Below are 14,453 nucleotides of genomic sequence, written 5' to 3' on the forward strand. Positions count from 1 at the left end.
AGCACAAGGATTGATACCGGAAACAAAATGGCGCAACATATCCTCCAGAATGCGATTTTTTCCGTTGTCGATTCCGTACCCTCCAAAAAGGGACTCGAAAATGCAGAGATGGACTTTGGATCCCTGTCACAATTACTACAAAGGGAGAGAATGCGATTGTTACAGTGGACCCTGAACGGGTCGAGTGCAGCGCCCCTAGGAACGCCTCACGCACAACACTGTGGGCCTTATTCAAAAAGAACTCGGCCTGGCCGTACTAACTTCACTGGACACAAGGCCTCAGTTAGTACACTCAGACAGAAAATATGAGGCTCCGACGTGAGCCCTCAGACCTCGTCATTGTACATATGGAACGCCATACGAACACACAACTGTGTTGAAGGAAATTTCAGCCGCTTTAACAGGGTCAACAGAGGCTTTGCAGGGCAAAATTCGCACCATCTTGGTGAGCTTGCCCACAAACACGTGAATCGGGGTATTGCCATCAGGTTCGGGGCCGCGCTTTGGCCGACAAACCTTCAGCAGTCTCGCGTCACTGCGTTCAATCACGCTACACAATTCCCAGGAAATAGGCAGTCACGCACAATCGCAAAGCGAAGGCAAGAACAAGAAGGGCCACAGCTGCGGGCGGCAAATGACATTTCGGTGTGGCGGCCCTTTCTCCAATTGCTCCGGGAACTGAGGTTTACTGTTGTCGTCCAAAGGGCAGAGAAGGCGGGTCAGAAGAGGTCAGAGAAACAGGCCGTAACCAACGGCACGGTGTTACATCAACGCGCGGCAGCAAAATACCGCCCACTTAAGCACTATAACCACTGCCTTATACCCGCATTGCCGTTGGCACCTGTTCGGGAGCCTCCATCATAGCAAAATAGCGATTCGGTTGAAGTTATTTGGCACTTTGTTTTAACTGCACCCATCGAACCAATCTTACCGTGCAGTGTTGTCATCTTAAGAAGAAGGTTAGACTGCCCAGCCCAAATGGACGAAGTAGCTCGGTCGCCCAGCTGGAAACCAGAGCAATATCACGTATACGTCAGGAGTAATTTTGTCGTCCTCCCTGGAATTTGTAAATGATGCAAAACAGTTACCTATTTTGAATGTATATGCATATGCACACAAATTCTGCTGGCTAACCCGAGCCGCTGAGGAGAATCACGTGGCAGGCGCTAAACGGCTAAACGGCAAATGCCGTTCACGCAAACTCTTTCGACCTCAAAAAAATCTTGTAAGCAAGCAAAATTGATCGAATCAAGTACAGCATTTAAGTTTCGGTCTAGTTGCGGTCCAGAAGTTTATTTCATTTTATCGATGCAAGTATGAGAAACTAGTACAGGAATCCAGCCTTCATACACAGAGTAGGATATACAGAACGTTTTTAGTTCTGTTACCAGGCATACCATTGGGGATTCATTTCAAGATATGAACGTACTTAGCACATCAACCCGGCAGAAGTGCATTTGCGAAGCGGCGGGAACTCCTTTAATTTCCCGGGTCAAAGTGCTTTATGTAGTATGCATGAATTACACTGCGCGTAATACACGCGACGGCTCGCCAGCTTGGCTGGTAGCAGGGCTGTGATACCCACTCGGACTACTTCAAGGGGCGTTAAAATCTCAAGCCGCTTAATACACTTGATCATGTCTGTGCCCTGCTTCTGTTGGCGCTGGTGTCAAACGGCTACCTCCGCTTCACCCTGGGGAACCGCTGAGAACGAGGGCGTTGCAGAGAACGCTACCCGCCGCCTGCATACGGCCTCCTCGACCACGCTGCCGGCCGCGAGCACGAGCTATGGAGCAACGCCGACAGGAACTGCCATGACCTGCGACCGGCCCACACCTCAAAGCAGCGTGCTGGCCCAGTCGGTTTCGCTGCGACAGCCGGCATCACTGCCATCTACTGCCGAAGCAGCGCCGCAGTACACTGGTACACCCCCTTCGCCGTTCGAGTCCCGGGAAATGTCCTCTGACCCAAGAGAACGCACCCTAGCCCATCAGGTGTGCCCGTGTGCCCAACTCCGCCCGCTGCTGCCCTGTGCAATAGCAATGGCCCCTATGTACGCTCCTAATCAGGATCGGGAAACCCAATGCGGAGTTTGCTAGTCCACTGCTGGGCGCCGTTATTTGAATATACAACGGTGCATGCATGGCTGAGTACTTTGCTGAATCGCATTGGAGCTGGGCGGTTTCCTCCACTTTTCAGGTCCTCCACCGCGATGGTGAATTAACGTCTCCCCCTCACTCCCCACGCACGCCTTCCTAGGCAATCGATGGCGAATTTGCCCGCAATGGAATCGACGGGGTGTCTGTCATCGACTCTTTTTCCGTTTCCATGCACTCTAGTTATGTGATCTGCCCCGTACCCTTCGTCTGCCCCAGGACGCCCTCAGCTCGGCAGCCGCCGCGGCGGCTGCGGCAGCCGCCGCTGCTGCAACCTTCAACCAGTTGCGAAGCCTGCTGCCCCTCCACGGCGAGCTCACCCAGCTGTCATGGATTGGCAGCGGCTCTGGAGGCCGCGTGTATGGGGGTCTGTGGCGTGGCAGTCCCGTGGCAGTCAAGATTTTGGTCAGCAATACCCCGGACGAAGTACGGGAGAATGTACGGGAGGCGCTCCTGAATCGCGTCGCCTCGCACCCTCATATGGTGCAGTGCTTTGCTGCCTTCTCCGGTTACGTTACGGAGGCTGACGTCGCGCCGCGACCACAGGCGGCTGGGACGGCAGTAGCATCAACAGCATATGCTGTTCTGCGGCAGCAGCAGCAGCAGCAGCAGCCGGTGCCTTCAAGCGAGGAGGGTGGGCAACAGAGGCAGCAGCAGGGAACAGGGTTGCAGGCTAAGGGTCACAGCAGCCAGCAGCGGCGTGGAGAAGGGGCGAAAGGGCAGCGTGGAAAGGTTGCGGAGCCGCCGGGGTTGCATCGGGCCGCTTCATCCCAACCGTCTGGCAGCAGCCGCGGCGGCGGCGGCGGCGACGACAGCGGCGTTTCGCGTAGCTGCTCGGCGGCGGCGGCGCCGCCAGTCCCCTTGCCACCGCCGCCAGATCAACTGCCCCTGGACCCCTCCCCCTCGCGCCACCTGCCCCTGGGTGGGCCAGCAGTTTATTACCGCCAGCAACACCAGCACCAAAATCAACATCAACGCCAGGACCAGCATCAGCATCAGGACCTAGCTATCGGGCCACACCCCATTCACGTCATGCTTGCTGAAACAGGACCCCAGGGACACCACCTTGATGACACCCATATGCAGCAACAGCAGCAGCAACAACAACAAGATCAACGACAGCAGCAGCAACAACAACAAGATCAACAACAACAACAACAACAAGATCAACAACAGCAGGAGCAGCAAGATCAACAGCAGCAGCAGCAGCAGGAACAGGGACACAGGCAGCTGCACGGGATGACGGATCTTGAACAAGGCGCCCAAGGACGCGGTCCCTTGGGAGCCTGCGGTGAGAATCCAAATTTACTTCCGGATCTGGATCAGGTTTCAACTGCACCATCCGCATTTATTAAATCCAAGGATATGGACCTGCTCGTACTAGGAGATGGCGGCGGTGGTGGGAACGACAGGTCAGCGCCCACGTCGTACACGGCTGTTTCTGTTACTCAGGCGCTAAAATCTCTGGGGTCTGAAGGCCTCCCCGGCGAAGTGGGCCTTTTGGAGCAGCAGCCGCAGGTATTGCTGGAGGAAGGGGAGGTGCATGAACGGCAAGAGGAGCAACACGACGAGCATCATCAGCAACAGCAGCGCAGATCGGGTCGCGGGCTGGGAACCACATCTCGCTCATCCACGGTCTCTACGACAGCAAACGGCGCCATGCCGTCCATCAGCCCCGCCGCCGCCACCGTCACGGTCAGTACTGCGGCGGCGACCACAGCCTTGTTCAACGAGTCTGCCGGAGACGGGGCGCCGCGACAGGGCGCTGCCGAAGCCGCCAGAGATGATGACAGGCCCACTTCTCCATCACTGGCAGGGCCACGCGGACGGACCCCCCGTGGCAGCAGCGGCGGTGGGGGAAATGCTGACGGCTGTCAAGACCACGGTAGCGGAGGTCCTTTTGCCCTTGAAAAGTGCAGCCTGTCACTGGTGAACCTAGATGCAAGCGCCGGCGGAGGCGGCGGAGGCGGGGCTGCTGGCGGAGGAGCGCCGCGCGCTTCCAGCCGTACGACGTTGACCCTGTCAGACCTGATAGGATCCGCCGTACTGGACGAGCACAACGTGCAGTCCAATGAGCTATGGGAGGTTCTGGCGGCTTCAGGTGCACGGCCGGGGGTGCATTGCACTCTGGTGCTCATGGAGGTGCGGTCCACCTTCAAGCAGAGCTGTGCTGCCGGGGCCCCGTAGTTGTAGGCGCGTGGAAGAGGGTGGCTAGAGGGACGGAGATGTGTCTGGAACATATTCCGAAGGGAGGGAAAAGACCACTCGAAGCGAGGCGCGGGTGAATGGAAAGGGTGTGAGGTGAAAGACGGAACGTGCATGCGCTTGTCGGTGTTACTTTACGTGTGTGTGCGTGATGCCGCTGTTTGTTGATGTTGTTACAGCGGCGGGTAGCTACCAAGCTTCTATGCATGAAAGCAAAGAAGCCGAAGAGCCAAAGGGCACATCGACAACAACGTGAGTGCGTACGTGGGGTACTTTAGTGTTCCTGAGGCCCCCAAGGGTCACTAAACCCACACGCGTTAACTCCTAACGAGGCTTCTCGGCCCCCAGCTGTCGCCCTCTTAGGCATCTCCTTCCTCCCCCCCCCACACACACATCACCCGGGTTGAGTATTTCCCCGGCAGCCTCGTCCTGACCGCCCTCATTACCCATTTTCACCCTCCCTCCCCCTCTCCCGCCTTCCCAGTTGTGCGACCTTGGCACTTTGCAGCAGCTCATGCAACGACATCCCCTCAGTGCCGTACGGTCTGCGGAACGATCCAACGATTTGCTTGCGCTTTTACGTACGGCACTGGAGATTGCGCAGGTAGGCGGATTATGTAACTGACAGGAACTGTTAGGAAAGATCACTCCTGTTGTTGACCTGGACTGGGTTGTATTCTGCTGTGTGGCTTTTTGATAAGTCCTGGAAGAAGAGCTCCTGTCTAACAACATCTTGTTTGCGTGTATGTATGTATGTATGTATGTATGTATGTATGTATGTATGTATGTATGTATGTATGTATGTATGTATGTATGTATGTATGTATGTATGTATGTATCTGTTACATATCGATCCGGGCCTGACGGTGTCCAGGGGCACCTAACCGTACCCCAACGGGAACGACCGCCGAAGCACTCCATTATTGGAGGGCCGCTGTTATCGATCAAAACCCGAAGAGTGTGTGTGTGTATGTGTGTTATGCACCACCTTCTGGAATTCCGTTACCCTCCAAAGGTCTCGTGACGAGGAGTCCATGGACACTAGAGGGTCCCAAGGAGCCCCCCCAGAGGGCCCTAAGGGCCGAAATAGGCTGTCCGAAGTAGATGACAGACAATCGCAGGTAGTTCCTACTCCATATGTACGAAGATGCCCGTTACTGGCGGCCTTTTCCAGTGCTACACGCTTTAAATACTCGTGACCCGTATATTTTTACTGCAAAAAATCGTGAACACATTGAAGCGTTCGCTGCAGCTGCAGCTGCAGCCGGTGTTGCGTCGCGTCACCACACTCACGCCAATCCGCTGTCCGCACCGGCCGACCGCTTCAAGTCGAGGACAATGCTTTCCAGCGGCTTCCCTTCTCCCCTTCGTACCCCGGAGCCTCAACCTGATCTTCCCCCCCTTTTCCCCCCATACACACCCCACTAATACACACATGCAGGGCATGTGCCACCTGCATTCCCTGGATATTGTACACGGAGACCTGAAACCGAGGTGAGGAGCACTGCGGTGCCGGCGGCGGTAGAGTACGGTGATGGTGGGTGGCTACGATGCGTTTTCAAAGCACTCGCCGCTGCGAGGCTTCTATAACCACCTTCAAAATCACTTGGGGGGCGGGTACTACCCAAGTGTACGGCCGGACGCGACGGTTCCCTTCCGCTCGAGCGGATAGATGACCCCCTAGGGGATATGGCTCCGTGCTCTGCCTCGTGGCTGAAGCCCGCAAGCGGTAAGCCAGTCGGGCACCGCCCGGACACCACACTAGCTTTTAGACCTCCTCACACTTTTTCCCGCCGCCCTATTCCCCCCCAACCCTCCCCACTGACATTGCCGTTGCTGTCGCCATTACTGTCACCACGGTCAATGATACGGTGTAGCAATGTCCTGCTGCAATCTATTGCACCGATGTCGGCACGTAGCGGCGGTTCCTCGCGGCTGTGGGAGCAGGACTTAAGAGGTTACACAGCCAAGGTACGGCGCAGTACGACATGGCTTGTATGATACTGGACTCCCGGTACGGGAAAGGGATTCCGGTTCCACAGCGCGTGTATTCGTATGTATGTGCGGCTGCCAGGGCATTGCAGTTTAACAGTGATGGAGAAGCGGGTAACACGTGTTTTAATTGTATGCAGGGTCGTCGTTGTAGACTCCCTTCTCCGTGCGTGTGTGCGTGTACGGGTGTGTAAGGATGTGTGTGTGTGTGTCTGTGTGTGTCTGTGTGTGCGCGCATGCATGGCACTGCTACGGTCGTTTAAACTAACTAACTAACTAACGGGGGCAATAAGCCCCCGCCCCTAGCACACGATTGCCCCGGAGCTCACTGGGTGAGTTGTTGCAGAATCCACCACCGCCGAGCTAGCGGGCGAATGGCCAAGTTTGCATTTCGAAAAGTACAATTGGTTAATCTATTTAGGCAACACATGCTTATAAATCATGTGTGCACGCGTACTGCCCGCAAAACTTAAAACCGCAACCGAACGAATGTTGCGTGTCACAGGTGTCGGACTTTGGGCTGGCTGCGCATCAGGTAGGTACGGGTCTGTACGGGATTGTACTGTACGGATGCAGGTTCGGGTCTTGGGTGTTTGGATGGTTGGTAGGATGTGTCGATATTAAGTTGGTTGGTTAGGTGGGGGGGGGGTCGCAACCAAAAATGAGCCGTTATCGCTGCTTATTTCCCACGGGCCAGAATCCCCAGGAACTCGCCAAAAGTGGCCGTCGCATGGACCTCTACTTAACCACCGCTCCTCAGCGCCTTCCGCCTACTTACCATCTGCTGCAGTTGTAACAATTCGGACAACCCTAAAACACTGTTCCCCCCCCGTCCTGCCTGCCAGCCCGGCACCTCCGACTCAGGCCTGGAGGCGCCTGACGTGCACCAAACCGCCAACGGTCTGAGCGACCCTCGGTCGCTGTCTCGGGGCTGGGGCTCATTGCCGTACATGGCTCCAGGTAAGGGTACGACCGCAAGCAGCTCCTTCAACAAATACCGCTACCGTGCATAGGCGCTGCGTTAAAGAACGTCGTACGTCACTCACGAATGCAGCGTTCGTCAGTTTTAAGAGGAACAGAGAGGAGCCAAAGCGTGAAGGTTTGTTCTCCGCAGCTTACAAGGGTTCCTCTCGAATCTGAAGGTTCGTACTCTGTGTCTGTCTGTATGTATGTTACACCTCCAGACCGCGTTACCCAGAAAGACGGGTGCGTGGGTCTAATCCCAGCAGGGTGTAACGCGAGGCTGTACGAGCCAGCGGAGGGGCCCAAGAGCCTCCTGAGTGCCGCAAGTTAGATAAGAGGAGGATGACAGAGTACAAAATACAAAATCTAAGCAACGGGGCCTGATGTGGAATTTAAATGGAATTTATCACTCAAAGACCAACATGCTAAACCTACGAATGCCCACCTTCCCATTTGACCCACGCAGAAGTCCCGGATCGAGGCCCCTCCAAAAAGAGTGATGTCTGGTCGTACGGCATGTTGCTGTACTACATGTGTTGCGGCAAGCCGCCGTACGCGTCGCATGGCAAGCTACGCAGCGTGCAGCTCTTGCTGGGGATCGTGCATGGCACTCTGTCGCTAGACTGGCCGGATGACACGTACCGTCTGCTGCGGCGCCTGTCGGAAACGTGCTGCCAGCGGGACCCCACAGCGCGACCTCCCTTCTCAAGAATCGTACCTGCGCTGCAACGGCTATTGCGCCACGTGCTGGAGTATCCCGAGCCCGCTTCCGCACCGCGCCGCGCCGACCGGAGCCGCGGTGGCGGCGGCGGCGCTGCCGGCGGCGGCGGTACTGCCGGCGGTGGCAACAGCGGCATGGGTTCGACAGGGACGGGTAGCCTCAGCCTGGGATGTCTGGATGCGAGCGGAGACGCACGCCAGGGAGGGGTCGGCGGGGGGGGCGGGGGCGCCAGTAACTGCAACAGCGGCGGCGGCGGCGGCGGCGCGGTGTGGTTGGGAGACACCCTGGAGCACGGCAGCAGTAGCGGTGACCCGGGAACCCCGCGGCGGGCGCGGAGGCTGCCACCGCTTACAGTCTCGGAGGCGGCGGAGTGCAAGGGGTTGCCGTCCCTCAGCCATGTATACAGCCGCTGCATGGTGCTTCCCCAGGGGGTCAGAGGGCGACATTTACTTGTAGGATTGTCGGCTACGACTGCGACCGCTGCCGCCGCCGCCGCTGCCGCCGCGACCGCCGCCGCCGCGGTTGGGATGGGGACGGCGGCGGCGGCAGCGGTGGAAGAGGGGATGGAGGCGACGTTGGCGCCGCCGCCGCGGCTGCTGCCGTCGCCCTCGCCGCCGCAAGTTCGTTCCATAACCCTGGACGCCTCGTCGGTTTGCGCCACGGAATCCAGTTCTATGGCGGACAGATCGTCGTACACTTGTACGAAGAGCAATTTTGCAGGGCTTGTTGAGAACTCTCAGGTACACTATGGGCACGTCTTCTTCCTCCCATTTCCTGCTTCGTTTCGTTCTTCCCTTGTTTTTTTTGTTTTTTCGTTTTCTGTAATGTGCTGTGCTGTACAGTGTCGTTTACGTTGACGTTCCCGTGTATTAATGGCCTTTAGTTGTTGTCTTATTTGGTGCAGGAATCCTTCTTGGAGCCTCCTTCCCTGCTGCCGCCTCTCTTATTGAATCGCTGCTGCACAATCCAACAACGAACGCAGGGAGTGGCGTTGAGGACTCCCGGCGGGGTTGCAGTTATTGCTGCTGGTGGAAGTGTTGGCGGTCTACTCGGTGGTGCTTCCGCCCCCATCATTACTGTTGACGCGTCCTTTGAATGCGGTTCACCAGCCATCACATCGCGAGCAGCTGGGCTGTAGTCAATTAAAACAGCCGTCCTAGCAGCAGCAGCAGCAGCAGTTCCATTGCCTGTTGCAGACATACCCTAAAATGTCACCACTACTGAATATGCGAGTCAACCACCGCTACTGCTGCTCAGCAATGATTACTCCGGAGCCAGAGATTAGCTTCAGCGATTGTCACGGCTGCCGTCATCGGCGCCCCCGCCGCCGCCGCCGCCATTGTCATGGACATCTTGGGTGCCAGCGGCGCCGCCGTTGCTGCGCTTGCCCCTTTGGGGCTCCCTCCCGGAGAGCCTTCCTTGAATGGGTGTCCCCAAGCAAGCCAGCAGCCCAACCTACCCGCAAGCAAGCAAGCAGGTTTGGTGCCGTGGGTTGATCTCGGGGCCCAGTGGGGTGCGGGAAACCCGCGTTGTGAGGGGGTTGTGAGGGGGGAGTTTGGGTGTAGGGACGAGGCTGCATTACGAGGCCGTTACCGGGGTGCTTTGCGGTTATGGCCGCGTCCAACAAGGTGCGGTAAAGATGCGGGTTCCATAGGGCTTTGGGTGTACTGCCGAGCGGCCGTGATTGCTCCGTTCAACTCCCCTCTGATCCGTTCAGATCCATTGCCGGATCTGTATGAATGCATGCATGTGTGCCGTTTCTTGAAGTTGCTGTATCCGTTTGCGGTGTGGTTGCTGTTGGCAAGTGGGTTGCCGTCGTTGTCCTTAAGAATGGGCGATTTTTTGACGTGTACAAGGTACAAGGGTACAAGGGTACGACGATGGTGCATGTGAGGTACAGGTTAAACCACGACACGAGTGGCAGCGGCTACAGTGAGTTGAATGATAAGACAGAAGGAGTTAACGAAGGAAGGCTGGTAATGGCGAGGATGCTTGCAAAGACTCAAGAATAATGCGAAGAGGTTTTCGTTTTTTCGCAAAACGTGGAAGGAAAAAGTATCCGTTAACGCAAAAAGCATAATAGCTTTTGTTGCGTGCTTGCCTCCGGGTTGCATGTCCATCTTCACTAATTGTGGGTTTGTCCCTTTGATGTGGGTAAAATAGTCTTTCACCTGGACAAGATTCATAAAAATAACTTCATCGCGAAAATCCTCTTCCACACACAAGATTTCATATACGAATATTTTTTCGTTACCGAAAACATCATTTGTAGCTGCAGTACTGGTTGCATGCATTTCGCGACTTGTTGCATTTTTGTACATGACTTTAAATGTGCGCTAAAGTTCATTGTGTTCCATGGAATGGGTTCCATTTCTGACTCAGCTCAGATCGGATCCACTTCCCGTGGATGCGGCATTGAGGGCGGTGGGCGGAAGGCAAAGTCGACATCCTGGCGACGGTGCGGCTGTGTGGAATCTTTCGCAGGCATCGTAGCGTTTGGGTGACGAAGCCTCTTCCGCAATATCTAGGACCTGGCAGTGGAGGTTCACCCTTCGGTCTCATGGGGCGGGGTGAGAATTGTGTACATGGGTGAGTGCGTGATCGGCAGTGTTGCTCTGGGCACGACGCTCAAGGAGCCTTGTAGTTGCAAGCTTGTCACAAACCCAGGTGGCTGTGTATGCAGACTGCCCAGGCAAACACTGCCTTCATGGGCACACGCGCGTAGCGTATTCCGCTTTCAAGCACCTATGCAGTCGTATATGCGTACGTGCATATGCTCATGCGCAGAAGAAAGCTGGATGAGGGCTTGCGGGTTATGAGAATGTACGGGATGGGGCCTCTTATGGCGTCTAAAGCTCGTTATGTCATGTTTCTTTTTGCCCTGTTGGATGAATGAGGTCCCCCGGCTTCCAACAGCGGCGTCAGGTTTTCACGGGTGACACACGTCTGATGATGAGGGGGCGTGTGGCGGGTACAGTAGGCTAGCCGCACGTGCCATGTCACGTGCCATGTCATAAAGCGCGTCTTTTTATGTGATCATGGACGTAGTTACGCTCGCATCGCTTTCTTGAAGTATTACATTTATTTACTCCTGACCAGTGGTGTTACTCCTACTTCTACTTCTACTACTACTACTGCTCCTGCTCCTCCTACTACTACTGTTACTCGTCATGACGGTATTTGCAAACGGCTTGCTTTGGGGCATATGGCCGTGATAGCGCCGCCACCACGGGATACTGCGTGTGCGTGTGTGTATATGCGTGTATGTGTTTTATGTGTTTTATGTGACGACCGGTTTAGGCCGCGACCAGAAGGTAGGGCGGAGGACGTGTGTCGCTGTAGGCTCCAGCATTATCACTGCCTGAGGGGAAAGGAGGGACTAAGGGTGCATTAGGGGGGTAGCGCAGCGGACGACCAAATCCTTTAAACGTCCCCTGATGACCACCCGCCGAAAATGCAATAGGCAGCCTGAGTATGTATGTATGTATGTATGTATGTATGTATGTATGTATGTATGTATGTATGTATGTATGTATGTATGTATGTATGTATGTATGTATGTATGTATGTATGTATGTATGTATGTATGTATGTATGTATGTATGTATGCAAGTTGGGTTTCTTAGGTAAAAGGACGATGGGGGGGCCGGCCTTGCTGTGTGTGTGTCTGTATGTGTGTCCTGTTATGCAGCGCTAGGTTTGCGTGTGTGATACCATTGGCGTTAGTGTGGTACCCGGACGCGTTTGGCGGGCGGGCGTGTGTATGTATGTTTGTGTGTGTCTGCGCGCTTGTGTGTGTGCGCGTGTGTGTGATGGTTACAAGTATCTGACCGGACCTGACACTGGCCAGGGGCTACTGCCCAGCCCCAACGGAAAGGCGCTTAAGCTCTCTCTTGCGGACGGGGCCTCTGTCCCCTCCTGGGCAGCCGAGAGCTGCAGGTCCGCTAGCTCCGCGCGCCTCCCCCCCGGGGGCTTAGGAAGCGTCGCACGCGCGCACGCTCTCACAACTCAAGGCTCCGTCGCGCGAGTTTGAGCACTGAGCCTGAAACACGCAACAAGACTCCTCGCCATCCCCGGCCTGATCCGGCTCTCGGGTTGGGGTGAGGGTTCACTAAGACCGAGGAAACCCGGAAACTCTGTACAGACCCTACCCCTCCCTATCAAGGCACGAGGCCCCAATAGAAAGCCCACCCGGTCTCTCAGCTGATTCTCCGATGGGGGGACCGTTGGGCGGGCAGGGTTCAAGAAACTCGCGCTAACCACCTCTCGAGCGCATGCGACGGGGGTTGGGGGTTGGGCACAGACTAGGCTAGCAGCTGTCAGTTCACCGACGGGGCTAGGGATGCCTCGAGGCAGCACCACACCGGCACATCTCACACAGCGTCACCCAGTCTGCTCTACAGCCACAACCTCCGCGTGCGACTCTTCCCAAGCCCTGCAGCAGCGAGCTCTCAAAACCCCTCTGCCAGTGCCCCTGCCTTGGCGCAACCTGTGGCGAGGCGAGAGCCGTACCACTCGAAAAGCCCTCTACCCAGACCCAACAAATAAAAACCCTCCGGGGCCTATCCCCTCCTCGACCAGCGGGATAGCTCATCTACCGGGATCCCCCTAGCTCACCTACCGGGATCTCCCAGCCCAACTGGCTGTATGCAACACAGGCGCCGCGCCGAGGCTGCCAGAAGTCGGCGGCACCGCACGACGGCTCTCGCGACCTCCAGCCCCGGGGCTGCTGGGGCCTCGGGCGCGGGTGGATAGCGGGGGGGGTTGCCGCCCGCAGTCCCGTCCGTGTGCACGTTCCATAGCGGACAGCGCCGCAAGGCTGACCACGTCCCACACGCACCGCGGCACCCCTGCCGGTGCCTCTGCGAGCGACACGTTCGCCTGGGATATGGGTCCGGACGCGTAGGCCGAGATCTGCTGTATCACCGCCGCCTGCGCCACTTTGCACTCTCAGAAGTGGCGCGCACGCTGGGAGCACTGCAGCGCCTGCTGCTGTTGTCCTGCCGCTCCTCCAAATCCGCCACATCCACACGGCTCCACTGGGGGGCCGCGTAGATGCGCGTTGAAGGGCAGGGGAACGGCGTCGACAGCCGGGCGCCAGAGAGTTGCCTTGTGATCCCGCTCCCACTGTTGACCATCCACAGCCATCGCAGTGTTTCCGGTATGCAGCAATCCTTGCTGCTTAGGGGCTGCTGCTGTGGCTGCTGCGGCTGTGGCTATTGTAGCTGGCTGCTGCGGCTGTGGCTGCCTCGCCTCCTGCTCGTACGCTGCATGCATGCGGGTCCGGCGCTCCGTCACCGCCTGTTGCTATAGCTGTAGGTGTGTGGCGAGGCCCCCGACCGCGAGGCCACGCAGTTCCAAGTGCAGAGAGGCCCCCAGCCGCAAGCAGCCGACATGGCCCACCAGTCGCGCATGTACCGCGTCCTTGGAGTCCTCGGAGCCCTGCTGCACGCTCTGGGTGGTCCAGGACCTCTGCAGCCGCTGCGCTAGTAGCCGCGGCGCTGACGTGTCACCACCCGCGGCATTCTACTAGTGCAGTAGCCAGGCGCGCTGTGTCCACTAAGCTAGTAGCCGCGGCGCTCACATGTCACCACTAGTGGCGTTCTACTAGTGCAGTAGCCAGGCGCGCTGTGTCCACTATCCTAGTAGCCGCGGCGCTGACTTGTCACCACCCGCGGCATTCTACTAGTGCAGTAGCCAGGCGCGCTGTGTCCACTATCCTAGTAGCCGCGGCGCTGACGTGTCACCACCCGCGGCATTCTACTAGTGCAGTAGCCAGGCGCGCTGTGTCCACTATCCTAGTAGCCGCGGCGCTGACGTGTCACCACCCGCGGCATTCTACTAGTGCAGTAGCCAGGCGCGCTGTGTCCACTATCCTAGTAGCCGCGGCGCTGACGTGTCACCACCCGCGGCATTCTACTAGTGCAGTAGCCAGGCGCGCTGTGTCCACTATCTAGTAGCCGCGGCGCTGACGTGTCACCACCCGCGGCATTCTACTAGTGCAGTAGCCAGGCGCGCTGTGTCCACTATCCTAGTAGCCGCGGCGCTGACGTGTCACCACCCGCGGCATTCTACTAGTGCAGTAGCCAGGCGCGCTGTGTCCACTATCCTAGTAGCCGCGGCGCTGACGTGTCACCACCCGCGGCATTCTACTAGTGCAGTAGCCAGGCGCGCTGTGTCCACTATCCTAGTAGCCGCGGCGCTGACGTGTCACCACCCGCGGCATTCTACTAGTGCAGTAGCCAGGCGCGCTGTGTCCACTATCCTAGTAGCCGCGGCGCTGACGTGTCACCACCCGCGGCATTCTACTAGTGCAGTAGCCAGGCGCGCTGTGTCCACTATCCTAGTAGCCGCGGCGCTGACATGTCACCACCCGCGGCATTCTACTAGTGCAGTAGCCAGGCGCGCTGTGTCCA

General features: G+C 57.2%; 2 protein-coding genes across 2 annotated transcripts; one reads left to right on the plus strand and one right to left on the minus strand.

Annotated features, from left to right (window-relative positions):
* Nucleotides 1-1,637: 1,637 nt before the first annotated feature.
* VOLCADRAFT_94658 (uncharacterized protein) lies at nucleotides 1,638-9,175 on the plus strand (the record flags this gene model as incomplete). The annotated part of the gene is made up of 10 exons (XM_002953760.1): nucleotides 1,638-1,994; nucleotides 2,376-2,639; nucleotides 3,609-4,298; nucleotides 4,846-4,965; nucleotides 5,803-5,855; nucleotides 6,281-6,332; nucleotides 6,859-6,888; nucleotides 7,199-7,313; nucleotides 7,783-8,777; nucleotides 9,020-9,175. The coding sequence occupies 10 exons, from the start codon at nucleotides 1,638-1,640 to the stop codon at nucleotides 9,173-9,175; spliced, it is 2,832 nt and encodes a 943-aa protein (XP_002953806.1).
* Nucleotides 9,176-11,333: 2,158 nt separating this feature from the next.
* Nucleotides 11,334-13,518, minus strand: VOLCADRAFT_94659 (uncharacterized protein; the record flags this gene model as incomplete). Its single annotated transcript, XM_002953828.1, has 5 exons — nucleotides 11,334-11,398; nucleotides 12,655-12,773; nucleotides 12,878-12,918; nucleotides 13,005-13,076; nucleotides 13,441-13,518. Coding segments are annotated over 5 exons (375 nt in total), but the record flags the coding sequence as incomplete, so codon positions are not given.
* Between the last annotated feature and the right edge of the window lie 935 nt (nucleotides 13,519-14,453).

The sequence above is a fragment of the Volvox carteri genome (assembly GCF_000143455.1).
Source record: "Volvox carteri f. nagariensis unplaced genomic scaffold VOLCAscaffold_38, whole genome shotgun sequence".
In the NCBI taxonomy this organism is placed as follows: Eukaryota; Viridiplantae; Chlorophyta; class Chlorophyceae; order Chlamydomonadales; family Volvocaceae; genus Volvox; species Volvox carteri.